At 42.2% G+C, this 27,935-nt stretch overlaps 2 protein-coding genes across 2 annotated transcripts in view; one reads left to right on the forward strand and one right to left on the reverse strand.

The window, feature by feature from the left end:
* Positions 1-7,134, reverse strand: part of PEX3 (peroxisomal biogenesis factor 3) — a 28,352-nt gene extending 21,218 nt beyond the window's left edge. The window contains exons 1-3 of the mRNA XM_018573821.1: positions 7,007-7,134; positions 4,045-4,133; positions 1,746-1,877 (exon numbers count right to left, since the gene is read on the reverse strand). Coding sequence (XP_018429323.1) covers positions 1,746-1,877; positions 4,045-4,114 — 202 coding nt within the window. The 5' untranslated portion in view covers positions 4,115-4,133; positions 7,007-7,134. The remainder of the gene's footprint in view (positions 1-1,745; positions 1,878-4,044; positions 4,134-7,006) is intronic.
* Positions 7,135-11,953: 4,819 nt separating this feature from the next.
* ADAT2 (adenosine deaminase, tRNA specific 2) lies at positions 11,954-27,468 on the forward strand. The gene is made up of 6 exons (XM_018573822.1): positions 11,954-12,057; positions 14,635-14,739; positions 19,053-19,203; positions 21,409-21,515; positions 26,814-26,886; positions 26,967-27,468. Exons 1-6 carry the CDS (start codon positions 11,977-11,979, stop codon positions 26,996-26,998), a joined length of 549 nt encoding a protein of 182 aa, XP_018429324.1. The 5' UTR covers positions 11,954-11,976; the 3' UTR covers positions 26,999-27,468.
* Positions 27,469-27,935: the final 467 nt, after the last annotated feature.

Here is a 27,935-nt window from a genome sequence, read left to right on the forward strand (position 1 = left end):
TTTCTCTCCTCCCCGCTGTGCCCTGCTCCGTGTCCCCTCTGACACAGTACAGCGTCCAGCAGGGAGGAGAGAAACTGTCAGAGGAGGCCGAGCGGTGCAGGGGAGGAGAGCGCTGTGCACACCCGGCCTGTCACTGGAGGCCGGGCTGTCCACCCGCACTGCCCCCCTCAGCCTTCTCTGACCAATCAGGATGGAGAGCAGTGTAGGTGTGGAGGCAGCCGTGCGCTGTCACAGGAGCCCCAGCCGGGGCTATGGGGGAGGAGTCAGCTGTCAAAATAGACAGAGCTCTCCTCCCTGCACAACTCACTCAGCCTCCTGTGACAGCGAGTCAGGATGGAGAGCGGCAGTCAGCTGACTGTTTGTAAATAACTGGACATAGTATGAAAGTCAGGAAATCACCAGCACTCAGTAGTAAAGATAAATATGTCCCTTTTATTGGACAGAAAGAGTCACAGACAGCCAAATAAACCTACGTTTCGGGGCCGCGCAAGGTCCCTTCCTCAAGGTAGAAAGATGTCTTTCCTCGCCATCCGCGGTAATTCATCACTGCGAGCACCACTTTTTTTCTTATCTGGCCGGGACTGCTGTGGGGAGTGCGGAGGGTCTCTCCATCGACTTACATCTGGACATAGTATGAGTTAATATGTACCAGTTATGAATGAATAGGAAGTGATCTACATCACTTTCTGTTCATTCATAATTGTGTACATGGTAAACATTCTATCTCCACAATGTATGAATGAACAGGAACACTCAGTATAGAGGATTCCTGTTCATTTATACCGGGTGCTGCAGAAAAAGAAATTATGGACTCTGTGTCCTCCATCTCTTTACCTATTTTAAAAGGGAAATATCAGGGGTCTGTTTAGACTCCTGATATTTCACCAAAGCCCCCACAGTAAAGTTAAAAAAAAAATTATAATAATAAAATAAATAAAAACAAATTCTAATAAAATATAAAAAACAAATATATATAAAACAAATCTGGCACAAGGTATCCCTGTGCTGCCTTTAAAATAGTATAAAACAACAACTTAGGGTGTTCAGTAAGCTGATATACTGTACAGCCTGCACACAGTGTTTTTAAGCCTTTCCCTCTGCTCCTCCTGAATTAAGCCCTCAGCTACAGACGGGAGGGTAGGACCTGCTTCAGGTTGGCCCTCATTTTATATAGGCCCTGCCCACTTTTTCGCAGCTTGCACACACTATATGAAGAATGTACAGTGCATCATTACCATTACTGAAAAAATAAACAAAGGACCTATTTATGGTGAAGAGCACATACTGTTACCTGTACCTACATACATGAGTTATTCATAAAATGCAGGCCATGGTTTGAAGCCTATGATGTCCCAATGAGTGTTCTCTGCATACATCTGCACAGAACACTCTGTAATTGGCAAAGAGGTCTGTTACATGACTGCCAGGTCTTGAACTCAGACTGTCCTCCTCTCTGCTTTTTTACCCCCCATTCATTGAAAAGGAATAGGGCTTCGCTTGTTTCCAGATTCCGAAACAAGTGAAGTGCTAAACACATTTGTAAAGCATTGTAAATCACTTTTTTTTCCCAAACTCCATAGGGCCATACCCATTCTTTACAAATTAGCCCGTGTTTTGAATTTACCGTTAGCAAACTAACATTGGGCTGATACCAGATTCATTTTGTTTATACCCGTCCAGCTCTCCTTTAAACATTATATATTTATTAGCTCCTTTAAGTGTGGGCAAATCTAAAAAATAATGACCCGTCATGTTGCATGTTCTCTGGTTGCTCTCAAAATGATACTGCCTCCGTGCTTGGGCAATGTACTCAGCAGCTTCTCTCTCCTGGATTTCTCTAATTTTCTTCTGTGCATACTTCCCCAGGAGATAAACACCTAGAAAACAAAACCTAGTGCATTATCTTGCATACTTATTTTAAAACAGTCTACACAGATTGTATATAGATTGAAGTAGTCACTCGCACTCCATGATATTAAAGTCAATGCTGTTTATTGACTGAGAAAACACTCAGGCAAACAGAGGATGGGACCGCATGGTCTCGAAACGTCGCTAAGGAGATGTGTGTTTTCTCAGTCAATAAACAGCATTGACTTTAATATCATGGAGTGCGAGTGACTACTTTAATCTATCTACATTTCACGGAGGCATTTGTTGTCACCACCGCACCCACCCAGTTGGATTTGGGTTTTTGTCCGGTCAGGAGTGAGATGGGACAGGAGGATTAAGTTACACAGATTGTATGACCTTGACTCTTTCCCAGTGCCATCTGTAAAAATGAAGAGTCTTTAAGGAAATACAGACGCTGCACTTGCTGACCTTGAGTTGTAAAAGTGCTAGTTGCCTGGCTGTCAGGCTAATATAATGATTTCAGTAAGAAATAAATAATCATCAGTTGTGATTTCTTGAGGTTGATAATATTGAAGTCTGAATAAGTTTGCCAGTCAGAATTTTCAGGAGGAAGTCAGCAGTTACATCTTCTTTATATGTCAAAAAGAGCACTTTGGCAGAAACAACTGATCCTTGTTAGTCACATACTTGTAGCCATCTGTCACAGAGCTGAATTAAGCTATCTCCAGAAAATGTGGACACCCTGGAGATGGCCACAGTACATTTCCTACTTCAGTCTAGTATGCTGCTGATGTATGTTGTATCAAGCAGAAAGCATTCCAGGCCCTCTGCCACCTTTTAGAAATACAGGAGGTCCGAGGCCCCAACCATGTAAGACAAGAACTTCATCAGAGAAAGGATGCCAAATTACCCAGCTTGCCCCTTCAACACCAGCCCTGGGGAAGGAGAAAGCTCAAGCACATAAAGCAATAAAATATAAAATGACATAATATCTTTTCATAATAATCTGGATATCAGCTGTTTATACTACTCTATCACAATTTCTTGTGATGTGATAAACGGTATATGTGTCTTTTACTATACAATATAGAGCCACAGTCTGCTGCCATTTTCCTTTTGGCCCTTTTGTGGCTGCATTTTTAGGAACTTGCACAGTCAGTACTGTAAACCAGGGCTAGACAAACCCCTGGAGCCAGGTAGCCAATGCTCCTTATAAAATGACAGCTGGTGCCCAATCTTTGAGATTTTCTTTAGTTGTTGTCAATGGAGCAGACTCCAAGAAATCCTGCTGGCTCCTGGTCTAGACAGACTGGCTACTGAATTCCATATATTTTGTCCACCCTTCACTGTAAGCAGTACCTCTAGGTCTAAATCTTCCAGTTAAACATGAACAATATCATAGGGAGCTGGGCAACAGAACTGAACATGTTTGCAGGCTTTATGTATTGATCTTGAGCCACATGAGCTGCTGTTTGGCTCTCTGTGGTAATGACCAGGTGTACCTAATAAAGTAGCCACCGAGCATATGTCTGTCAGCACAGTGGCTTAGTGGCATTTCATCTACATAGAGCTTGCCTGTTCTGCTTGTGCTTGCACTGTTTTCCTCCGGATAGTTTGGTTTCCTTCCACACCCCAAAGAAATGCTACTAGGGTAATTGACTTCTGTATGTATGCGAGATTTGGACCTTAGATTGTAAGTTCCTTGACTGTTGTCAAAGGATGTAAAGCGCTGTGTGCAACATCATACATTAGCCAATACTAAAATGATGCTTTGGGGGCCACTGGGTAAGAGGCATGGTCTCAACTGGATGTATTTGAGGGCATTACGTCAGCCAGGCAGCACTCCCAACACATAGTTATTGTCATGCCCTCACATTTTCCAGAGGAATAATGTCTAACCCCATAGTTCAGCTATCACTAGAAAAGTATTGGACAGAAAATGGAAATGCAACTTTTCCATTTACTATTTGTAGCAAATAAAGTTGTTTTAAATCAATTCATAATCAACTAATCTGCGTGCTTTACATAATTTTATAAAATGTGACAAACAAAATGTACTATACATCTAAAATAACATTTCCACTCCTGACAATATATGTAGTAAAGCAACATAAAACTCAGGTGATAGTAGCGGTTGTTTCTAACATTTTACAGCACTATAAACTGCTGTTTGAGCTCATGACAAGATATTACCTCCTGTAAATGCACCAAAGAAGAGGAATTTTTTCTTGTGACGCTTCAAGAAATTCCAGACAGACAGCATAGCTATGGTAATCAAAGATCTAGAATGGAAGAAACAAGGACAATTTTCCTTTATCATTTCAAGGTAGGAATAAGAACTTTGTTTTATGGCAAGTCTGCTAAGCTGCAAGTTGTTTTTCACCTACTATTACAACAAATGTCATTGATTTTTATCAAAAAAAGTCTTAAAGCTGAAATTTGCAGTTTGTTCCGGTCCCTATGTATTTCTTTTATTAAAAGACAACTATTTTTTGACTAAAGTACGTTTGTAAGGTCAATGACATCATTGTTTGCAAACAGAAAACGTAGCAATGCCCGGGTACCAGAGAAGTGTCATTGTCAATTGCAGAGCCACTAGAGCAAACTACAACTCCCATCATGCAAAGGGTATTGTAGCTGTCTATGGGAGTAACAGATCTTGAGTCTCCTGGTCTGTCAATCATTGTGTTAGGTCATGGTGAGCAAGACAGGCCAGAGACTCCTGGTGTTTCAATCAAGGTGTTCTGTAATGGTGAGCAGGATAGACCAGAGTCTCCTGGTCTGTCAATCATGGTGTTATGTCATGGTGGGCAGAACAGACCAGGAGTATCCTGTTCTGTTCCTACCTGCTCACAATGACACAACACCATGATTGACAGGAGTCTCCTGACCTGTCAAATTCGGCAGTGCTTGTGTGTCGGACAGACTGGGAGTCTGAGATGTCTGGGTCCTCCCACTACAGCCAAGCCAGCTATGACATAATTATGTTGCCACTAGTAAGAAATAACAATGGGGAAGTTACAAGACCAGTGGCCAGGAGAAGCAGCATGCACAGCAGCCACAGGTCTTACAAACAGGAAATAAGGGACATTGAGCTCTTATTTGCTAGTTTTCTGGGAGCAATTGTAGGGTAGCTGCAGCACTGAATTGCAAAAGACCATATTTCAGGAAGTTAAGAAATATCCTTTCAAAAGCTTCTGAAGAGTTTCTGCCAGTAGTTCAGCTTTAAATACATGAATATATTACTGAAGAATCAATCAAGAGTAAAAAAAAAAATTATAATAATCCCACAATGGATTTTAAAGATATACTGGCACCATGCCCACATAGCAGAGAGGCGAGGGAGTACTGGTAAGGAGAGTATAACTGAGGCGAGGGGTGACAGTGTTGTAACTGGCCGGTCCTCTTATCTCATTGGAAGTTTATCAAAAAGGCTGTGTCTGCTTTTTGTTGGCTCCAGACAGCTAGTTCTTGGATGAAATGGGGTAGCTAATGGAAGAGCCCAAAGCAGTGTGAATATTCACTGAAAATGAAAGTATGAATAATAGAAAATCTCTATGTTCCCAAGTCACACCTGGAGGGGGTAACTTAAAGGATAATCAAGTGCCCACATTGAGTGACAGTGCCAAAGCTGGCATATGCCTAGCACCTGCAGTGTGTGGCAGTGCACATGCTGGTGTATACATAGTGCCCAAAGTGAGTGGCAGTCACATGTTAGTGTAAACAGAATGCCTGCAATGAGTGGCAATGTTGCTCCATGCACAGTCCACATTGAGTGGCAGTGCACATGGTGGTGTATGCCCAGTACACGCAATGAGTGACAGTGCCAATGCTGGTAGCATGCACAGCGCCTACAGTAGGTAGCAGTGCCAATGCTGCCATATGCACAACACCCACAGTGAGGGGCAGTGGCAATACTGGTGTATGCACAGTACCTGCAGCAAATGGCAGTGCCGATGCTGCTGTATACATAAAGTCTGCAACTACAGGTAGTGCAAATGCTGGGGTATGTACAGTGCCCACAGTGAGGGGTAGTGGCAATATTGCTGAATGGACAGCACCTGTACTGAGTGGTATTGCACATGCTGATGTATGCACAGTGCCCACAGCAAGGTGCAATGATGGTGAATGCACAGTGACCATAGTAAGTGGCAATGGCTATGTTGATGTATGACCAGTACCTAGGTGGGTGGCACTGCAAATGCTGATGTATGCAGTGTCTGCAGTGAGTGGAAATGGCAATGTTATTGTATTAACAGTGCCCTCACTAAGTGGAAGTACCATTGTTGCTGTAAGTAGGGCCCGAGGGAGTGGCATTCCAATGCTGGAATGCAAAGTGCCTAGAGTGAGTGGCAGTGACAATGCTGCTATAAGCACAAAGCCCACAATAAGTGGAAGCACCAATGCTGCCGTATGCGCAGTGCTCACAAACATTGGCAGCACCAATGCTGTCATATGCACAGAGCCTGCAATGAGTGGCAGCATCAATGCTTCTTTATGCACAGAGCCTGCAATGAGTGGCAGCATCAATGCTTCTTTATGCACAGAGCCTGCAATGAGTGGCAGCATCAATGCTTCTTTATGCACAGTGCATGCAATGAGTGGTGCGCCAATGCTGCTACAGGCACAGTGCCTGCAATGAGTGGCAATGCCAATGCTGCTACAGGCACAGTGCCTGCAATGAGTGGCAATGCCAATGCTGCCATAGGCACAGTGCCTGCAATGAGTGGCAATGCCAATGCTGCCATAGGCACAGTGCCTGCAATGAATGGCAGAACCAATGCAGCCAAGGCACAGTGTCCACAGTAAGTGGCAATACTAATGCTGGCGTATACAAAGCACCCGTGGTAAGTTGCAGTGCAAATGCTGGTGTGGGCACAGTGAATGGTATACAGTCATACAGCTGACAGGTACTAGACATTTGTAATGTATGATGCTGTGAAAAGTGTCAATCTTAGCTCTCAGCTGTCTGTGTCTCCAGGACTGAAATCAGGATAAGTTCCTGTTTCAAGAGCAACCTTTGATTAGCACAAGTCACAAGATCAGGGGATACATGTGTGTGGAGATTTGGGGTCTAGTGTCTCTATATAAGGGTGCTAATTCGTATTTTTCTTTTTTTAATCCCATGCTCTCTTATATAGCAATATAACAATACCTTCTCTCTGGATCTTTCCTCAGCTGTCACTTTTCCCTCCAATGTAAACCTTTCAGAAGGCTCTATCTTCCTCAACTCCTCTATCTCTCCTGACTCTTTCCTGCTCCTGAGTTCCAAGCCTCGTTCTCATTCTTTCTACTTCCGGGTTCTAGTCCTCATTCTCTCCTTCCCAGCCTGTCACTTCTCCTCTCAGTCACATGACCCCGAGTGCTCAGTGACACGTGCCGCAAGCGCAGGAAACGTTTCCAATCTTGTGCAATATAAAAACAAAACTTTCTTAAAATACATACAATTCTAATATGACAAGCAGGCCAGCCAGGTATTTTCAGTTTTAACAGAGGTATAGAACTTGGAAGGAGCGAGAACGAGGCTTAGAGCGCAGAAGCCGGAAATAGAGGGGAGAGAGCCAAGCAAGATGCTTCAGATGGCATGATTTAAACATCAGTGGAGGGAGAAGTGAAAGCTCAGCAAAGATTCACAGAGAAGGTACTGTTACATTGCCGGATCACAACTCATGCACACAGTGTATTAAAATGTTTCCATCTACACCGGATCTTTCTGCCAGTGAGTTTTGCGGTGCAATTTTGCACATATGGTGTTTAGAGGCAGGGCCGGCCTTAGGCCTTTAGGCGCCCTGTGCGAGAAAGCTTTACAGCGCCCCTCAGTGACCACACCCCTCAGTGGCCACACCCTTTAGTGGTCACACCCCCAGTAACCACACCCATTTATCACCCATATTAAGGACGAGCTGTGTCGGCCGCACGGCGCCCTTGTTGCCATGGCGCCCTGTGCGGCTGCACTGCTCGCACACCCCTAAGGCCGGCCCTGTTTAGAGGTGTATGCACACAAACTAATTCTATTGGCTAGAATATCTTTACGTGCATACACGCACCTTCATGTGTGTTTACACGTAAATTATGTCAGTAAGCAACTCTCTAAATGCAGGTTTGTGTTCAGAGGCATAAAAAGCCCCCAAAAACACCTCTAAAAGTGGCATGTGGATCCATATAAACTGGCAGTCAGACAGTCTGTATGCACGTGTGGTTGTCTGCAGGTATCACAGGCTATGTAGTTACATGCGCACAGCTGTGGGTGGTGGAAGCTGTCATTGTATTGTTCAGCACCTCCCATCCACAGGAGATTGCAGGAGTCTCATGGAGGAATTTGCGAGACTTCAGTCCGGGTATACACGTATCCTATTTTTTTCATTCAAGCCCTGGGCTGAATGAAAAAAATAGAACAGATTCCTCCATCAATGTTTAGGATAATTGATGGAGGAATCCCTGCTGTTTGCATTGTATTCTGACAGCGCTTGTCGGCTGATTGGCTGCCAGCTCTGTTCAGCAGGGAATTATCCAACCTGCTCCATCGATGGAAGGATGCCTACAGCGGCACTCATTGTGAGAATTTTGGCCGATTCATCAGGAACCGGCTGAAATTTGGACCATGTCCACTCTACTTTATGCGATCTGCCTCATTTGCAATACAAAACACAAAACTGCCTCATTTGCAAGGGTGAATGGGACCTCAGGCGGCAAACTCTGTTTAGCCCACACACATCACTAATCATCAACCATACACAGGATGGCTGGACAGCTGGAAGTTTCCTGCTTGAAGGCTGATGGTCGCTGTGTCAGCATATTTCATGGCATACCTTATTTTAGACACTGTGATGTCATCACTGGGTCTCTTTGCTTTTCTATGCAATGCAGACAAATCATAACTGGTGGGAGGGGCGGCAGGGTGCTGTTTATAGCTTCCTGAAAGCATTACAGCCCCCGCCTCAGTACTCCTCTCAAGAACCCCCAGCACTGATGTGAGTAGTGAGCTGGTTCTTGGAAGGAGTTATTCAAATATTGGCTTGATTGGTGGATGTTAGTCTGGAGGTGTGGCACTCCTAAGCAGTATTTGCATGCAGGTTAATGCCCACGTGTGATGTTGGGCCTCCATGATTGTAAGAACTGAAATCCAATTAATGAAACAGATGGGCCAAGGACAACAAGGTTGGGGAGGAAAAGGCTAGAAGATGTTGGACATCCTCCAGCGAGGAAATGAGGTAGACTCTATCTGATTTGCTGCAACTTCTGATGCACATTGTGAGAAGCTCACAGTGTGCAGTGAATTCAGATTAAGCAGTTTCAGTACAAGAGAGGAGACTCTACACCTGTGCAAGACTGAAGGGAAGGCTGGAAATCGACTTAAAAGTAGACGTAAAACAATCACTAAAGTTTAATGTTAATGTAATTTCAAATGTAGTTTTTAATATTTCAGATTCTTCACCTTACATAAAAATAATACCGGGGTAGACAAATGCATGCTAAATTCAGGAGTCAGTCTGTCCAATCTAGGTACCAGCAGAATTGTATTTTAGGAGCCAGCTCCATTTACAAGAACTAAACAAACCCTCAAAAGTTAGGCTCCAGTTGTAAACTATTGTTTTTTTTTATTAGGCGCCAGCTGCAAAGTAAAGTAATGGCTACCTGGCTACAGGGATTTGTCCAGCCCTGAATTAATGCCTTTTTACCCTGCCATGAAGGTCCTTGTTCAAACAATTCCTATTAATGGGTGATAACGCTCTGTCCCAGTCTCCTAATCATGCTCCTGTATTGTCACCCTGTCACACACTGTCCCAGTGGAGAATACAAGCAGCCATGCCAACAGACATTGCACAGTCATGTACCATTGTTGTTGACTCCAGGAAACCTGCAGTGAGCAATGACATTCAGAAGTTGCAACAAAGGATAAAAAAAAGGAGTAAAACAAGTATTACTCAGACCTATAACACACTAAATGAAGCAATGTTTAATATTGAACTATTCACATGAGTCCCCACTAAGACAGATGTTACAGGCCACCTCCACCAGACCATATAATATTAAAGCTAAATGCCACTTATACATTGAGGATTGCGCTTCTAGTCCACATACACTTCTAACATACACTTCTAACTATCCATGTCAGCAGTGTGATGCATCTTCCAGTAAACAGTTGTATCCTTGCTATATCCCATACTGTACAAAAAGAGAAGGGAAGTCAAAGCTTCTTCTACCCATTCAGCATGTATAATCTCCTCTCTGCTTTTCCTCTCAGTGCTCACTCCCCCTCCCAATTCTCCTTTGCAGAACAACACATCCTATTACCTGTCAGGTGGACTGCCGGCATCCTACATAGAAACAACTTTACACAGTACACCGATTTCAGCTGAGATGTAGATCAGGCATATTCTGTCTCTAAGTTCTATCTGATGCCCACATAAAAGGTATCAAAGGTCTAAAAGGCAACCAGTGACCACATTTTCCACTTCCTTTCCCCTATGCCTTTTCACATCACTTCTGAATATTGAACACACTGTCATAGACTTGTCACCCTGTGGCCTTTTCCATACACTGGGTGCTGGGCACATACTGCCCAGTGCTATACCCTCCGCACTCCTCTTCTGCACGTACTTCCCACTGTCATACCCTTTGCATTTCTCTCCTGCACATACTGCCGGGTGTTTTACTCCTCTCTAATACATACAGCCCGATGTCATACCCTCTGTATTGCTATACTGCACACACTGCCCGGTGTCATACTCTCTGTACTACTCTCCTGCACATACTACCCAGCATCATATCCTCCACACTCCCATCCTGAACATACAGGCCACTGTCATACCCTCTCCACTTCTCCGTCTGCCATCAAATCCTCTGCTCTTTTGCATATTCTTTCCACTGACATACCCTACTCATTTCTCTCCTGCACATACTTCCTGGTATCATATCCTCTGCACTCCTCTCCTGCACATACTGCCCAGTGTCATACCTTCCGCACTTCTCTCCTGCACATACTGCCTGGCAGCATACCCTCCACACCCCTCTCTTGCACATACTGCCCGGCCTCATTTCCTGTGCAGTCCTTTGCTGCCCATATTGCCCACCGCCATACTGTCCACACTCCTGTTCTGCACATATTACCCAGCATGGTATCCTTCACATGCATCTCCTGCACATACTGGTCAGAATCATATGCTCTGCACTCTTCTCCTGCACATACTATCCAGCTTCATACCTTCTGCATTACTCTTCCGCATATAACTCCCACTGTCATACCCCCCACATGCTGCCTGGCATCATACCCTCTGCACTCCTCTCCTGCACATACTGCTTAGTATCATACCCTGTGTAATATTCTCCTGCACATGCTGCCCAACATCATACCGTACATACTCCTCTCCTGCACATACTGCTCAGCATCATACCCTGTGCAATACTCTGTCTGCCATCCAACCCTTCTCTTCTGCTCATACTGCCTGCCGTCATACTCTCTAACTCTACTTTTGTATACTCTTTGGCTGTCATAGGCTCTATTTCTCTCTGACACATACTGCCCATCATCATATACTCTGCATTCCTCTCCTGCACATATTGTTCAGTCATACCCTCTGCATTACTCTTCTGCACATAGTGCCAAACATCATACCCTCTACACTTCTTTCCTGCACATACTGCTCAGCATCATACCCTGTGCAATACTCTGTCTGCCATCCAACCCTTCTCTTCTGCTCAAACCACCTGACGTCAAACCCTCCGCTTTTCCAAGGCAGAGGAAGGCTGCAAAAACACATGTAAATGCTGCCTAAGTCCCCCTGACAGCTTTTCTGATCTATTCTGGTGCATTTCACAGTCTAGTGTTATATTTGAAGGTGGCACCACATTTGATGTGACCACCCTTTGGATAATCCCTTTTATGCATAACTCTCCACGAATCAGATGAGAATCATTTGTGGCACATGTTTAGAAAACTATTTGCTCAGGAATTTGTAGCAGATTTCCAAAAACTGTTGGGAAATCTTTGTGATAATAAATAGTGACAAAATAAAGCCCTGTAATACTAAATTCTTAGCAGTACTTAGCATGTTTGTGATTTGTTTGTAAAATTGCCTTTTTTCCTAATATATTTTCAGTGTTTTTGCTGTGTAAAAATTACAAATGGATACAACAGATTGTCTGGAAGAGCCATCAGAGATGACTGAAGAGATGAAAAGTTGGATGGAGAAGGCTTTTCAGATGGTACGAACAATTGCAAAAGACACTGTAACTCCTCTCCATTAAATGCTCAATTTTATCCAGACTTGCAATACCATAAAGTGACACTACACTCAGGAGTTAAACTCTAAAAATGCATTCAAGGTCCCTAACTATTATCACAAATGTATCACTCAGCTGTAGATCTTCAAATAATCTCTGATTTAGTGCTGACACTGTCCTTCCTTCTGGGTGGATACTTTTGTTCCCCATGGTCCCCGTGTGTTGTAAAGTTGTCATCGCTTCAAGCTTGCTCTCGTGATGGACTACAATCTCACGTTTAGTTTACTAATTTGTATTGAAATTGTTGTCCATCACGGGAGTGAGCTTGGAGCTGTGACTACTTTACAACACACACAGCACCACGGAGAACAAAAGTAGCCACCCAGAAGGAAGGACAGTGTCAGCACTAAATTCAGATTGATCAGAGATTAAATTCAGAGATGATCTGAGGATCTACAGCTGAGTGTATACAGTAAGATACATTTTTGTTAATATTTAATGTATGTGAATGTATTTTTAAGATTTAACTCCTGATTTTAGTGTCAAACTTTAGGGTATACAGGTTTCAGTTTTTTTTTTTTTTCATTCAGCAAAAAATATAGCACAAGTTCCTGCTTTAATGCTTACAAGCGTTGATCGAGGAATCCCCTGCAAGCTGCTGTCATAATACCCGTACAGAGCCTGCAGCTGATTCCGACCTTCTCCTTTGATCAGCTGATCAAGGGATGCCGGGCTAAAGGGTGCCAACAGCGCAACCCACGCAGGAAATTTCCACTGGTTCATCAAGAACCGGCAAAAATGTGTTGCACGTTTAGCCTGCATCCACATTACACTAGCAGCAGCCTGAACCATTGACGCACAGTAGGATAGATCTATGGATGTGTATGCCAAATGTTACCCCTACCATTTTTTGCAGAAGAAACAGGCAATGTTTTTCCAGTTTAGTGTTAGTGATTCATGGCCAGCTAACATCATTTACCTGTTCTTGGCTGACAGGAGTGGAATCTGGCATGGTGTTCAGCTGTAGTAGCCTGCCCTTCTCAAATTTGGTTTGCTCTGCTTTTAGAGATGCCCTCCTGTGTTTGCTTCTGTTGTATAGAGTGGATTTTTTTTATTTTTTTTTAATGTTGTTGACTTCATGTCACCAAACAACACTGGTCTTCTCAAAGTATTTTCATTCACAGCCACTTGATGGGTATTTTTGGTTTAACCCTTTCGCTGCCAAGGACGTACGTCGTACGAGCGGCTGCTGGCCGCAATTCAGGATGGCTGAGCGTCTTCTGTTCTGAGCCGCTGTCATCCTGTCAGTTTTTGGATGACAGCGGCTCTGTGTAGCGTGGCCGAGCGGGGGATCGTTAAATATCAATGATATTTAACGATCCCTCTGTGCAGAGCAAACACCGGAGTGATCGTCTGATCACTCCGGTGTTTGTAAATAACTGGGGACACATAGTACTGTGTCCCCAGTTATGAATGAACAGGCTGCGATCTACATCATAGCCTGTTCATTGAAGAATTTATGAATGGGGACTAGCACTCACTACAGAGGCTCCTCCCCATTCAGAAACTAATGATAGTAAAATATTTTTACTATCATTAGTTTGTGAATGAATGAGAAGCCTCTGTACTGAGGCTTCTCATTCATTGAGTGCTGGGGCTGCAGAAAAAATTCGCAAAAAGGCGCAATTACAAATTTGCTAATATTTGTTATTTATTAACTCAATACAGTTTTATCTTTTAGATTTAGTCAGAAAATAATTTATTTTGTGCACGGATACTGATTTTGGTGTGTTTTAACAATTGAATTGTGTATTTTTATCGGTTTAATATTAATTTGAGAAACATTTGCGCAATTATCGCAGGGCCTACAAATTTAGTATCACCATCTTTTTATTCTACCGGGCCTGCGCTTTCAGAAAATATATGGTTTGGGGGGTCTTTTACAAACGCTAGCAACGCAGCAGTTGAAAATCAAATCAATAGGAAAAAATTGCAGAAAATTCAAAAATGGCTTGGCCAGCTGATTTGAAAAATGTTCCGGAGGGCTTGGCAGCGAAAGGGTTAATCTGCAAACGCTAGAGACTGATGTAATGTATGCCCAAATGGACCTAGAAAATGCAACAACCACATCTGGCATCAACCGTCATTAGACATTCGACCAGGCATCTTCTGCATGCTAATATGTGGTCAAACAACAAATGAACCTGTTGACCATGTTGGCGTGTTTTATGTATTGAATTGGAACCACATAATTTGCTGTTGGCTCTTTGCATTAACAAGCAGATATACACATGTACAGTGGACAACACCTGGCTCACCTCCTGTCTTTTTCCAATTGACCAGAGGTAGGCCAGACACCCACAATGGAATCTGTGGTCAAAATTGGAATAATAGAGCACCCAAATATCCCAAAAACCTAGTTGCTGTGTTATGCAAATATCAGCTACAGCTTCCAAGGTCATGAAGATCCCTACTGTATAGACTTTGTTTACTGTAAATACACCTCTAGAAAGTTTAACTGTTTTAATTGCAGCAACACTGATACATGATATGTTTTAGGCCCAAGATGCTTTGGATAATGGTGAAGTCCCCGTAGGTTGCCTCATGGTACATGAGAACCAGCTTGTAGGACAAGGAAGAAATGAAGTGAATGAGACAAAGAATGTAAGTTTAGATGCATTTGACTAAAAATATATGTTTTACAGCAAAACGTTGTGGTTTTCATCAGAGTGGATATAACTTTATATTGGTTTGCTTAACCAGTTGACATCCGCGGTGTTAAACCCCCTTCCCATCCAGGCCATTTTTCAGTATTCAGCGCTGCGGTACTTTGACTGACATTTATTCCGTCATGCAGCGCTGTACTGAAATGAATTTTATACCCTTTTTTGGGGACACATAGAGCTTTATTTTGGTGGTATTTAATCACCACTGGGGTTTTTATTTTTTTAATATATTAAGGAAAAACTACAGATTTAAAAAAAAAAAAACAGTTCCCCCTATATTAAATTTAAAAAAATGTATTATTACCAAATTTTTTGGTAAAGAGACACCAAACATGTCAAGCCTTAAAATTGCGCATGCGCGCGAAACCTCAAAAAACTACATTACCCAAAATTGGCCATAGGCGACGCATTAAAAGCTTTTACCGCTCATCAGTTTAGTGTTATCAGTGATTGATGGCCCTAAAATGATTGCTCTCACTGCGACGTTCGCTTCAATATGTAACATGTGTAGCGCAATTGTCATTTTCGCGCGCTGGCGCATGCGACACATATTTACTTTTATATGTGCGTAAACAAAGGGGGGGAACTTAAACATTGGGGGGTTTACTTTTTTTATTTGTGACCTTTATTTTTTTTAACTTTTTTGTTTGACTTTTTTATTTTTTTTAACTTTTTTTATTTATATAGATTATTTTTTTTACACGTATTGTTATTGCTATTACACAGGGGGATACCATCCCCCTATATAATAGCACAGGTACACTGACAGGTCCTCTTTATGGAGACATTAGGGGTCTCTAGACCCCTAATGTCACCTGGAGACCCCAAAAGAAGCTGATGAAGCACAGATTTGCTTCATCAGCTTCTTCTCTCTGGCAGTCGGAGCCAGATGACTGACAGGTGAATGCGGAAGTGATGTAATACACATCACTTCTGCATTCACACTACAGAGGGAGAACAGCAAGGAGCTGATCTCCCTCCCTCCTTCTCCTGACGCCCTCACGAGCCAGTCCCGGGCCGCAGATGGGCTAGCGGATCCCGAGATTAAAGGTGAGGGGTCAGGAAGGGGGAGATGGCGGCACTGCGATTGGGGGGGGGCGCTCCGAAATTCACGCCATACAACCGATCGGTGGCTATAGAGCCGCTGATCGGTCGTATGTGAAACAGCCGTTAACGGCTGTAGTAACGAGCGGGTCTTTCGTGCGTGCGCGGACGCAGGAACAAAAGCAGGAAAAAAATGCCGTCTGGCGACGGCAACCCGCTGATGCGAGTCTGCCGTCCGTCCGTTTTTTCTTAACGGGCAGACGGCAAGAGGTTAAAGAAACACTGTCACCAAGACCATTAATTTAAACAAAAATTTAAGTGCTGCCATTTCTAGTCTTGCATAGTTATAGTCATGCTTTCAGTCACAGCCTGCATATCAAAGGCACCTCTGCTCTTCCTGGAACAATGACTGCTCTTGGCATTTATAGTGAGGAAAATAATTGTTTGATCCCCTGCAGATTTTGTAAGTTTACCCACTTTCAAAGAAATGAAAGGTCTATAATTGTATCATAGGTGTATTTTAAATGATCGAGACAGAATATCAACTTAAAAACACATGATATAAATGTCATAAATTGAGTTGCAGTTCAGTGAGTAAAATAAGTATTTGATCCCTTACCAACCAACAATCTGGCTCCCACAGACTGGCTATGTGGTACACAGATTAGTCCTGTCAATTTAAGAAGGAGCTCCTAACGACAACTCATTATGTATATAAAAGACACCTGTCCACAGAATCTCATTCTTCCATTCAAACCTCGCCACCAGTGGCAAGACCAAAGAGCTGTCAAAGGACGTTAAGGACAAGATTGTAGACCTGCACAAAGGCTGGAATGCGCTGCAGGACTATCAGCAAGAAGCTTGGTGAGAAGGAAACAACTGTTGGAGTGATTATTCGCAAATGGAAGGAATACAAAATAACTATCAATCGCCCTCGGTCTGGAGCTCCATGCAAGATTTTGCCTCATGGGGTAAGGATCAATTCGGAGAAAAGTGAGGGATGAACCCAGAACTACACAGGAGGAGCTTGTGAATGGTCTCAAGGCAGTTGGGACCACAGTCGCCAAACAAACCATTGGTAACACAATACACCGCCATGGATTGAGATCCTGCAATGCCCGCAAGGTCCCCCTCCTCAAGAAGGCACATGTAGCGGCCCGTCTGAAGTTTGCCAATGGACATCTAAATGATTCAGAGAAGGATTGGGAGAAAGTGCAGCGGTCGGATGAGACTAAAATTGAGCTCTTTGACATTAACTTGACTTGCCGTGTTTGGAGGAAGAAAAATGCTGACTATGACCCTAAGAACATCAAGCACGGAGGTGGAAACATTATGCTTTGGGGCTGTTTCTCTGCTAAAGGTACAGGCCAACTTTGCCTCTTATAGGGGCCATTGGATGGGGCAATGTATTGTAAAATCTTGGATGAGAACCTCCTTCCATGCCAGAATACTGAAGATGGGTGGTGGATGGGTCTTTCCGCATGACAATGACCCAAGGCAACAAAGCAGTGGCCTTAATCCTATAGAAAATGTATTGAGGGAGCTGAAACTTTGAGTTGCCAAGCGACAGCCAAGAAACATTAAGGCTTTAGAGAAGATCTGTAAAGAGTGGACCAAAATCCCTCCTGAGATGTGTGCAAACCTGTCATGTTTTGCTTGGGGATCAAATACTTATTTTACTCAGTGAACTGCAACTCAATTTATAACAGTTGTATGATGTGTTTTTTTCTGGATTTTTGGTTGATATTCTGTCTCTATCATTTAAAATACACCTATGATAAATTTTAGACTTTTTATTTCTTTGTAAGTGGTCAAACTTACAAAATCTGCAGGGGATCAAATAATTATTTTCCACCCTGTAAAAGTAGACCTGGAGAGTAGTTAAAACTAAAGTGCAGGGCATAGCTGCTGACTTTACAGGATGTCAAAATTTGTTTGCCAGTAGCAGCGCTGTTGAGTCTACTTAGGTTTCACATTTTAGGAAAAGGAAAAGGTCACTTTTTAATTCAGCCTTTCTCAACCAAGTGCCATTGAACCCTGGTGTGCCTTCTGACCTCATGGGTGCCTCAAAATGTTGTGGTGTTGGGACTGTGATGTAAAGGGGGGGAATGAAGACAGGTGAAGGGGGCTCCTGATTTAAAGGGGGAACTCTGATGTGAAATTGGGGACCCTGATATAAAAGAGGGGCTTCTGATGTAAAACGGGGGTCCTTGATGTGAAGTGGGCTGAGGATGCAAAGGGTGACTCAGATTTGAAGGGGCAGAGTCTTGATTTGAAGGGGGCACTTCGATGTGAAAGAGGAAACTAATTTGTTTGTGTTTTTGCGTTGGGTACCCCTTTAAAACCTATGACATTTTAGACTGGGGTACCTCGAGATTTTGCATACTTTTAAAGGGTACCATAACCGAAAAAAGGTTGAACGCAGCTTTAAACAACTGATGGCGCAGATCATGATGAAGGTACCATTATTTTACATAGAAGAAGATCGTCTCCAGATTTTACCTTGCTTTACTGTCTGTGTGCAAATTCTCATGTAGCTTTCAACAACACTATTTGCTCCTTTTAGTTTACATAGTAATTTCATTTGTTTTCTTCATTTTCTCTAATAGCTCAAATATACATTACAGTCATTTATGAAAATTGGTAACCATACCAACCAGATATTTGTTTAATGTTCTACACCGTTCGATAGAATGACAGAATCTGTTTGGTTGCTATGGAAATGCCAACTATTTTTATGCACTGTTTTCTGTTTCCCGTTCTATATACGCTTGACTCACACATTCAGGCTCATTACATATGCATTGTAAACTGCAGTAACCTTTAGCATCAAATCAGATTTCGGTTTACTGGAATAGGATCAGTGATTGGTTGCTATGGCTTACAGTTTGCACACTTTTCTTTACCCTGTGGAAAGCCTGATTGTCTTCAATAACCGTATAAGTAATGGTAATGTACAGTTACTCAAAGCAGCCCATCAAGATTGCAGATGTTCATTTGTAAAGTGATAAAAGTACATTTCTGATAGATTGCTATGGTTTTTGAAATATTCATTCTCAAAGGTCATTATATTTTGTATGTGTAGTTGGGTTATAAAGGTGAAATTTATTGCAGGGACATTTTACCTGGAGAAATTATAGCCATCACAGGCCAGATAATACAAAGTTTGCTTGATTTAAACTTCCTAAGTAACCTCCTTCCTTACAGGCTACACGCCATGCAGAAATGGTGGCTGTGGATCAGGTGCTGGACTGGTGCAGGAAGAATAACAAGAGTTCTGCAAAGGTTTTTGAACACACAGTATTATATGTGACAGTTGAACCATGCATCATGTGTGCGGGGGCTCTACGCCTGCTCAGTATCCTTCTCATTTTACTAGTATGTGATGTGACATGAATTGCACGCATAAGGGGCAAAATAAGTGTGCTGTGCATATGTGATGAATGATTAAGTGATAAGACTTTTGTAATCTTCTTAACTCCTTGATCTGTCTAGGAGTAATGACAGAATTAGTACATGAAACTTATTAGAGTATTAGCAAATATCTGCCCTAAGATGTTTAATTGTTCATATGTATAATTTTTATATTTCAATACATTTTTATAATCGGAGCCTCTTTTAGTGTTGTTGGCATTAATCAGCAATAGCTAGCCTGTAGTATAGAGAGACAGATTATATTAAAATGTATGTATTCGGGATGCACCATTACCATTTTTTCGGTATCGAGTATGAATACCAATATTTATTTTTCGGTACTCGCCCATACCGAGTACCGATACTGGTACTACCGCTAGCATGGAGGCATCTACCCGGCCAATCAGGAAGCCGCTTTGCCCGGAAAGCTGGCTCCATATTCGACCGGCTCGATGCCATTATCCACCGCCCAGCTTCCTGATTGGCTGGAAAGCCGGCTCCATGTTCCCGTCACGGCCCTACCTCTGACCGGAAGTTCCGGTATCGGGGGGAAAAGTATCGGAACATTTGGGAGAGTAAGAGTACTCGGTATTGGCACCAATACTAGTATCAGTATCGGTGCATCCCTAGTATGTATAGCCAAAACTTGCTTTCGATAGAGTGGGGAAGAATTTGAACCTCTGTTTGATTTTACTGCTATTTAAGGGTTTTGTTAGAGAGATTCCCGTTTGCTTATTGTCACCGCAACAACAGTTTTACAGAAAATGAAAAAAAAATAATCTTAGCATCATTTCACATAGCTGCATTGAAGGACAACTTAAAGTGTATTTCCACTTTTGGAGTCAAAATTGAGAATACCCCACTCTATATGTTTTATGTGTTTCTATTCACACAGCACTCCTAAAATCATTTTAAAAAATACCTTTTTAGATAGAGATTTAGCAGGCCTTTGCATTCTTCTCTCTCTGCAAACTCTTGACTGTTCTAATAGAAATCATTATTAACATACAAGGTCTCTTCAGGGCTTTAACTGTTTGTTAGGTCAGATGTTTCTGCTGTAATCAAATTTGCCAGCACAGTACAGACAGGGCTAATTAAGGCAAGCAAAACTCCTCCCAACCCAACAAACAATGAGACTAAGCATGAGTTTTCAGTCCTAAAGTTAACACAATGACAAAAAAAGGTGCTGCTGCTGTTTTTTATTTATTCAGCCTGGGAATGGGAACATGTAAGAAATATAAAGTAGGTGTTATCCCAATATGGCTGCAAAGGCGAAAAGACACTTTATTTTTATTGAAATTGTTCTTTAAACATTTTCCTAGCGAAACACCGCTCCCTCCCCCCCCCCACCCCCCAGTGGCAGTTGACTATGGAAATACTAACCTTCAGTCCTGCTCAGTTTTTCACACTGCAGCTTTACCTAGCATCACACAGCCTTTGCTGAAATGGTGCTGCTTGCCCCATTTATACCCATGGCTATCTAAACTCATGGTGGACTTGGCCAGGATTTATTTCTTTAAAGGCTGTGCAGAGCCAAGCAGGGCCACATTGTGTTATTTTCTTAATTATTTGTACATATGTTCATTAGTTTACCTAATGTCCAGTAAACAAAAATATCATGCCGGTGTGGATTTATTATTTCACATAAACAAATAGTAACATTTCTCATATTGTTATTTTAGGTCTACCTTAGACCGCTACTTTTTTCTGCTCTCCTTGATACAGACCACTGTTAACGCCAGTCAAAAGCTAGCAGTACTTTTTTAGAACATTAACCTGTCCCTTAATTTTGTAAATTGATTTTCACATTAAAAATTCTGCTAAATTGATGTAATATACATGCAGTAAAATCAGCAGGTTTGTGAGATGAAACCTTCAGTGAACTAAAGAAGAAATTGATAAACTAGCAAATATTGCACAGGAATGAAAATCTTGCATTTGTTAGGCTTTTGTGATTTGGCACTTTTTAGTGATGCCTTCTGCTTTTTGTGTGCCACTCTTTTCTCCTGAAAACAAAACCAAACAAAAAATTTTCACATTTGGCAGGAACAATAAGTACGTAGTCATAGGTTTATTTACATGGAATGATTTCTTGTGTATGAACCCTAGAGCCGTAAAATATTTATTTTCCTTCCTTAACAAAGATTAGGAATTCCATTGGTAGTATATGGTTGCCACAATGAACGATTTGGTGGATGTGGGTCAGTTCTGAATGTGGCTGGAGATGACATTCCAGATACAGGAGCACAGTTTAAGGTATGTGAATTTTCTTCAACTGTTCTAAATAACAGCTTGAGTTTTTTTAAATAAAGCCTACTAACTTACATTTGTTAAAAAGGAAACAAGTGTTCAAAAAGTTCTAGAAAAAGTAATTCTGTGTTGCTAACAATAATATGATCATCGCCAAGAATAGTCTTGCATTAAAAAAGAGGAAGAGAACTAGAAAATTGTCAGGGAATTTTAAAGGCAGTAGGTGAAATCTTATGTGAATGTGTTATAAAAAGTAAACTGTGAACTTCATAAAAGAAGAGTAAGTGTTGGACTAATAATGTAGAACATAAGATTAAAGAATAGAGAAAAAAATAATGTTGTTTAACTCCTCCGTAATCTAATATTTTTAGAGCTGCAGCTAACGATTATTTTCAAAATCGATTAGTTAGCCGATTATTAAGTTCGATTAATCAGTTAATCGGATAAACAATAAAATACATTTTAAAAAATGGCTCCAGTAATGGACTACTAGTTTGTATTGAGATTGCAGTCCATCACAGGAGCAAGCTTTGGAGCGGTGGAAGTAAAAAAAAAAGTGTGGTGTGCAATATAGTGAAATGGAAAGTTTATAATTATACAGCAATAAGGTCTGGCAGCGGTGTGCGTGAGTTGGGGAGGAGGTGCGGCGCGCAGCGTGTGTGGAGCCGTGAACAGGGCCAACTGATCGGAAGCCTATTAATCGATTATTGAAAAAGTTGACAACTTTTTCAATAATCGATTATAATCGATTATGTCGATTAGTTGTTGCAGCCCTAAATATTTTTGCTATTCATGATCAGACCAAATCTTGGCAATATGCTGGTATTATTAGAAATAAGTGATGATATGTGATATCCTGATGATGATTTCCTCACTTTGCGACTTTGTTAAAAAAGCATAGCACATCAGCTGCCTTTGAATCTAATTAAATCTGATGTAGAAAGATTACATTTCAACTGGGCATATGATGGAGAAAAAAAACACAGAAAATTGGTTGAGCTAGACTCTGCCACATCCTGCCTCTATACAGGTTTTTTAATGTGATAGTTGACCTCTGTGATTTAAGCAGAAATAAAGTGACACAAATAAAAAATTGCTGGGAGGTAGAGATTTTTGGCAGAATAGACATGCAAAGTCTCTGCTGCCTATAACAAAATCTTATTTGCCTTGCCCTGAATGGGTCTAATGCCTAGGAGGATGTAACTTCTATATGTATGCATTATCAGTGTCAGATATCAGTTACATCATCATTGGCCACCCAGACAGAGCTGCGGACCAAAGGCTGGAGAAGGGCACACTTAAAAGTAAGCGCTGAGCATGCATTAGTCCAAAAGCCAACCCTTCACACAGTGGTTTACTTTAAACTTAACAGAGATGCTTGGGATATGGTAAGGTCAAGGCCAAGCTCGATTTTTCCTGTAAATGTCAAAATTTGCAAATAACTTAAGATAACTATATCTCTGGATGTACAAGCATGCTGTACTGTAAATAACCTCTTCTGTATTTTTGCATTATGTGTTCAGTTTGAATTGCTGAGATTTTCTTGGGAAAAAAAAAACACATTTGATATTATAGAACATGCAAACTAAAGATAACCTTCAGAATTGTAAAGTGCAGAATGCTTACTATTTGTTAAAAAGCAAATATTCAATTAAAGCAAAAGAAAATGTCTCCAACAACTAACACACATATATTTAATGCAGAAAAACAAAATAATCATATACAGTATAACATTTTTGCTGCTTTCATGGAATTTCTGAATCTCCACTGATTTGATGCCACTTGTTTTTAGTTAGCCACTGTAGCTGTGATCGAAACAATTTTTCTTAATTGTAAAGAACAGGATTTTTTATTCTTGACCCTGGGTAGTATGCAGCTACGCTCAGGTGATTGGACACTGGGGAAAAAACAGAGCTTCAGGGAAAGCCTACATATCACCCCTCCCTCTGCCAGAAAGCCTCAGTTTTTGCTACCGGTAGTGTCCCTAAGTGATAATGGACAATTCCGCTCTACTGAGAGAAGCTTACCTCTTTTTGTATGGACTTTTTCTTTTCTTCAAGATTGTTCTAACACGTTAGCTGCTGCATAGTCACTGTCTCTTTTTCTGGATCTGTTGACTCCTCGGCTGAGCCTTGGAGGACCGTACCCGGACCTCATTTGAAAGAAGATGCAGAGCTGGCCTGTAATGTTGCTTCAGGCACTTGATCCTGCATGGGAGCTCACTTTGGCATGTAGTGCATCGCATTGAGTTAGCCACGGGGTGCTATAAAGGTACACGGCCATGGTCCATCAGCCAGTTTCTGAAGACCCCTTCAGAGGTATGGCTACCATTGTGGGTGAGGCCAGGATGAAGTCTTGTCCTTAATATCCTGCTCATGTCAATACACTTCTTACGTGCCCCGGCCCTACTGTGCACACGCACACCATTTTTTCTTCCTCTAAGGCATGCTTTCTCACCGGCAAAACTGCTTACAGGACAGCAATCCTTGGATGCTCCCTGGGCCCAACTACCTATGGTGCCTGGCACAAAAAAAGGTTGTGAGTACCTATTCAGGGAAATTTTGGCACCACACATGGCAGATCATGGCACAAGGGTGCTGAGTCATGGAGCCTTACCAGTTCACATTCAGCTAATGGCTCGACGGGGTGGTTACACTATTATCTGCTACAGGTCCTAGTCCCCTTAGCTCTGACCACTGCCCACAGTCAAATTCTCCTCCTTTCTCTGGGGCCATTGCTTCCTTGCACCTCACCTTTTACTTATCCTGAGAGGAATTCTCTTCCACCATGTCTGACTCTATGGGTAGGATCGTGACCCTTTTAGAGGCCATGGATCGCAAACATACACCCTCATTTTTGCCTCTAGAGTTGGTCTCTGCTACTACGTGGATAGATTAGCACCAAGGTACTTGCCCGTCTTGGCTCTACTTTGCTCTCAGGGCATCCACATTGTGTGATATCTAGAGGATCTCCTCCTGAAGGATCAGTCAACCCACCTTCTGTCAGTCAGTGTCCAATGGATGTTGCAGACATGGCAGAGCTTTGATTGGATTCTCAGCCCTCAGAAATCCACCCTGGATCTTTCTCAATACTTGGAATACCTGAGCCTGCAGTACCTTATGCCCATCTTCACTTCAGGCCATTGCCACTCAGTAACTTAGCATGGGAAAAGAAGGCTCAATCTCTGGATTGCCCCCTGCACTTGATCAGTAAGGTCATGCTTTCCCTGGTGGGGGGAATCCCACCTGAGTAAGGGAAATCCTTTCTTTCTGTGACTTGGAACGTTCTCATGATGGATGCCAGCCTGCCGGGCTAGGGAGGAGTCCCAGATACCGTCTTGGTAAGGGGACTTGATCTTCGAAGTGAGCCCAATTTTACATCAACATCCTGGAGCTTCAAAGCTGGACTTCTCGCCTACAGGGCCAGCTGACCAGGATCTCTAGTCGATCCCCAGGCTCTCTGACACTGATGGGAAACTACGGAAATGGATATTCAGGTTCATCAACAAAATGCACAGGTTTATTGCCAGGTCCAGTGCCTTCACAGTGGATGCCCTAGTAAATCTGTGGGATCAATTCAACCTCTTCTATTCCTTTTCTCCCTCGCCTGCTCTACAGGATTGAGACAGAGGGCATTCTAGTGATTCTCATTGCACTGAACTGGCTTAGGAGGGCGTAGTATTCAGATATGCTCAGACTCCTGGCAGATTCTCCATGGGCCCTGCTGATTGTCTAGATCTTCTGTCTCAGGAACAGCTTCACCATCCTACCTCTTGGTTCCTGGCTTTAACAGACTGGCTGTTGAACCCCAGGTCCTGAGAGACCTGGGCCTCTCAAAATTCAGTTATCACTACTTTCTTGAGGGCTAGGAAGTCAACCTCATTCAAGGTCTACTATGGCCCTTGGAAAGCCTACTTTGCTTGGTGTTCAGCAAGAAAATTCCACCCTGGAAGTTCTTTGTGGGCAAAATTGTAATAATTCTCCAGTCCAGTCTGGATTAATACTGGCCCTGAGCACCATCAAGGGGCAGATCTCGACCCTTGCTTTTCTGTTTCAAAGATCACTAGCCACTCACTCTTTAGGTAGGAACTTTTGTGCAGGGTGTAGCTAACATTGCTCCTCTGTCCACTTACCTGTGATACTGTAGTACCTTAATCTGGTTCTTTCAGCACACCTGAAGATTGGCTTTTCTCCCTTATCACTGTCACCTTTGCACAGAGGGTCTCTGAGTTGTCAACTCTGTCCTGTAAAGAGCACTTCATGGTGTTGCACAAGGATAAGGTTGTTATTAGCCCTAGGGCCTTCTTTTTTCCCCATGGTGGTTTCCTCCTTCCAACTTAAAGGAGAACTATGGGGTCAGTGTTTTTCCCCATAGTTCTCCTTGGGGTAACGGGAGGACACAAACTAGCGTCCTCCCGTCACCCTAAGCTCAGTATACCGCGAGCTACAGCTCGCGGTATACTGAGACGCCGCACCTGGAGCGGATCCCGACTTAGATGACGGGATCCGCCCAGCTGCGTGAGTGACAGCTGGCTCTGCCTATCTAGAGGCAGAGCCAGCTGTACCCGCCCCCTCCCCCGTCCGTTCCGCCAGTCAGCGCTGGCAGATCGGAGAGGGGAATCCAGCCCCTCCCCCTGTCACGGCAGAGAGCCGTGACAGGATCGAGAGGTGAGGGAACCCGGTATGTTTTCCCTCACCTCCCGATCTACTGAGCCGACCTGTGACAGTCTCATTGTCACAGGTCGGCTTAGAACTATGACGCGAGTGGAAATCACTCATGTCATAGTTCTCCTTTAACAGGATATTGTTCTTCCCTCCTTATGTCCTGCTCTAAAACATCCAAAGCAAATTTTTTCTTCACTCACTGGATTTGGTACATGCTGTTTGAGTCTACTTCTCTGCTACAGCTTCCTTTTGGCAATTGGATTGCTCTATGCCCTTCCATAAGGCTGACTGTAAGAATACAATGTCCTGTACTGCGCTCCAAAAAAGGATTTTTACAGGTAAGTTAAAAAAAAAAAAGAATCCTACTTTACCTTGAAATATACATGTCAAGGATTTATTGGCTTTATTGTACTTTACCATTAATTTTTGGGGTGACTAAAATATATTTTCTATTTTTTTTAGTTATTAACAAACACTTTTGCAATTATATGCAAGTATAGATTATTTGCACACCCATGAGCATATTTTGTTTTGTAGAGATATACATGACGTTCACCTCCAGATTAAAACTGATGTATATTTCTGTTTTAAGATCACAGTTACCTACTTTTTTTTTAAATTATATTTATTTTTCAAAAAGTGCATACCGGGATGCAATGCCAAGAAAGCAGTGGAACTGATGAAAACCTTCTATAAGCAGGAAAACCCTAATGGTTAGTGTATCATTTCTGTTTCAGCAGGCAACTACATTGAATCGTTCCTGAATTAAAATTTTCATTGCTTTGTTTTTCAGCACCAAAATCAAAAGTTCGCAAAAAAGAGTAACCATCAACCCAACTGTCCTAACTTACTGCAGGATATACAACATTTGCTTTGTAGCGGCAATGCAGCATCACACCAGCAATGAATCCCTCTATTCTTGATGAGCAGAAGTGTATAATCTTAGCTACCTCATTAGGAGCTACTGGCCTAAGCTGCCTGTTCAGCAGATGAAAAAGTTTTTTTTTGATCAGGGAAAAAAAAAGTCTGTCTACAATCATTTAAAATCATTATTTCATGTTTTTGATCTAAACGAGCTACTTTATTTTTTTGCTTTTGTTTGAAAAGCTGAATTGTGTTCTGCAATCAGAAAGCATCCTTACTAATACTCAGAAGACCAGAAGAGGTCAGCACAGCTACGAGCACACAAACAGTAGCACGGAGGAAGCTTGTACCTGAATGTTACACATTCCTATCCTGAAGTGAACCACGTAGTATGCTATTACTGTTCAACAATAGAAACACAAGTACTTAAAGGAAATCTGTCATAAGCAAAATGTTGACCTTGTTCTGAAAGCATACACTCGCCTGGCTGTTATTCTAACCAATAGTTTAAATTCCCTTAGTGACTGATCTGAAAAATGCATCAGGAAATTAAAGTTATAGGTCCTTATTTGCATAGATGTTTTGGGTCAGTTACTCAATAATTGAAACAGTAGTTTGGCTTGTTCAGAAGTTTTCAGACAAAACTATACTGATCATATGTCTTCTGCTTTTCTTTTTCCAATGCATTCTTTACATTCATAGTGCATGATTTTTGTACATCAATGACCTAGATTTTAAGTCCTGTGGAGTAAAATATTTCAATACATGTCTATTTTTCTTTTTATTATCGCAGTATAGCACAAAAAAAGACTTCCCATTTGGCGATGCATGTACCCATTTTCATGCTGTATTTCCCCCCCCCCCCACCCGCGTACATCTTTGTGCTTTGTAAATATAC

This window comes from Nanorana parkeri, unplaced genomic scaffold, assembly GCF_000935625.1.
Source record: "Nanorana parkeri isolate BGI_ZX_2015 unplaced genomic scaffold, ASM93562v1 scaffold2555, whole genome shotgun sequence".
Lineage (NCBI taxonomy): Eukaryota > Metazoa > Chordata > Amphibia > Anura > Dicroglossidae > Nanorana > Nanorana parkeri.

Excerpts from the sequence above, each read along its gene's own strand:
- ADAT2 (XM_018573822.1), top strand. The coding sequence starts at position 11,977 with ATGGATACAACAGATTGTCTGGAAGAGCCATCAGAGATGACTGAAGAG. Across the intron at positions 14,740-19,052 it reads AAGTGAATGAGACAAAGAAT|GCTACACGCCATGCAGAAAT; the intron begins GTAAGTTTAGAT and ends CCTTCCTTACAG. Across the intron at positions 21,516-26,813 it reads ATACAGGAGCACAGTTTAAG|TGCATACCGGGATGCAATGC; the intron begins GTATGTGAATTT and ends TTTTTCAAAAAG.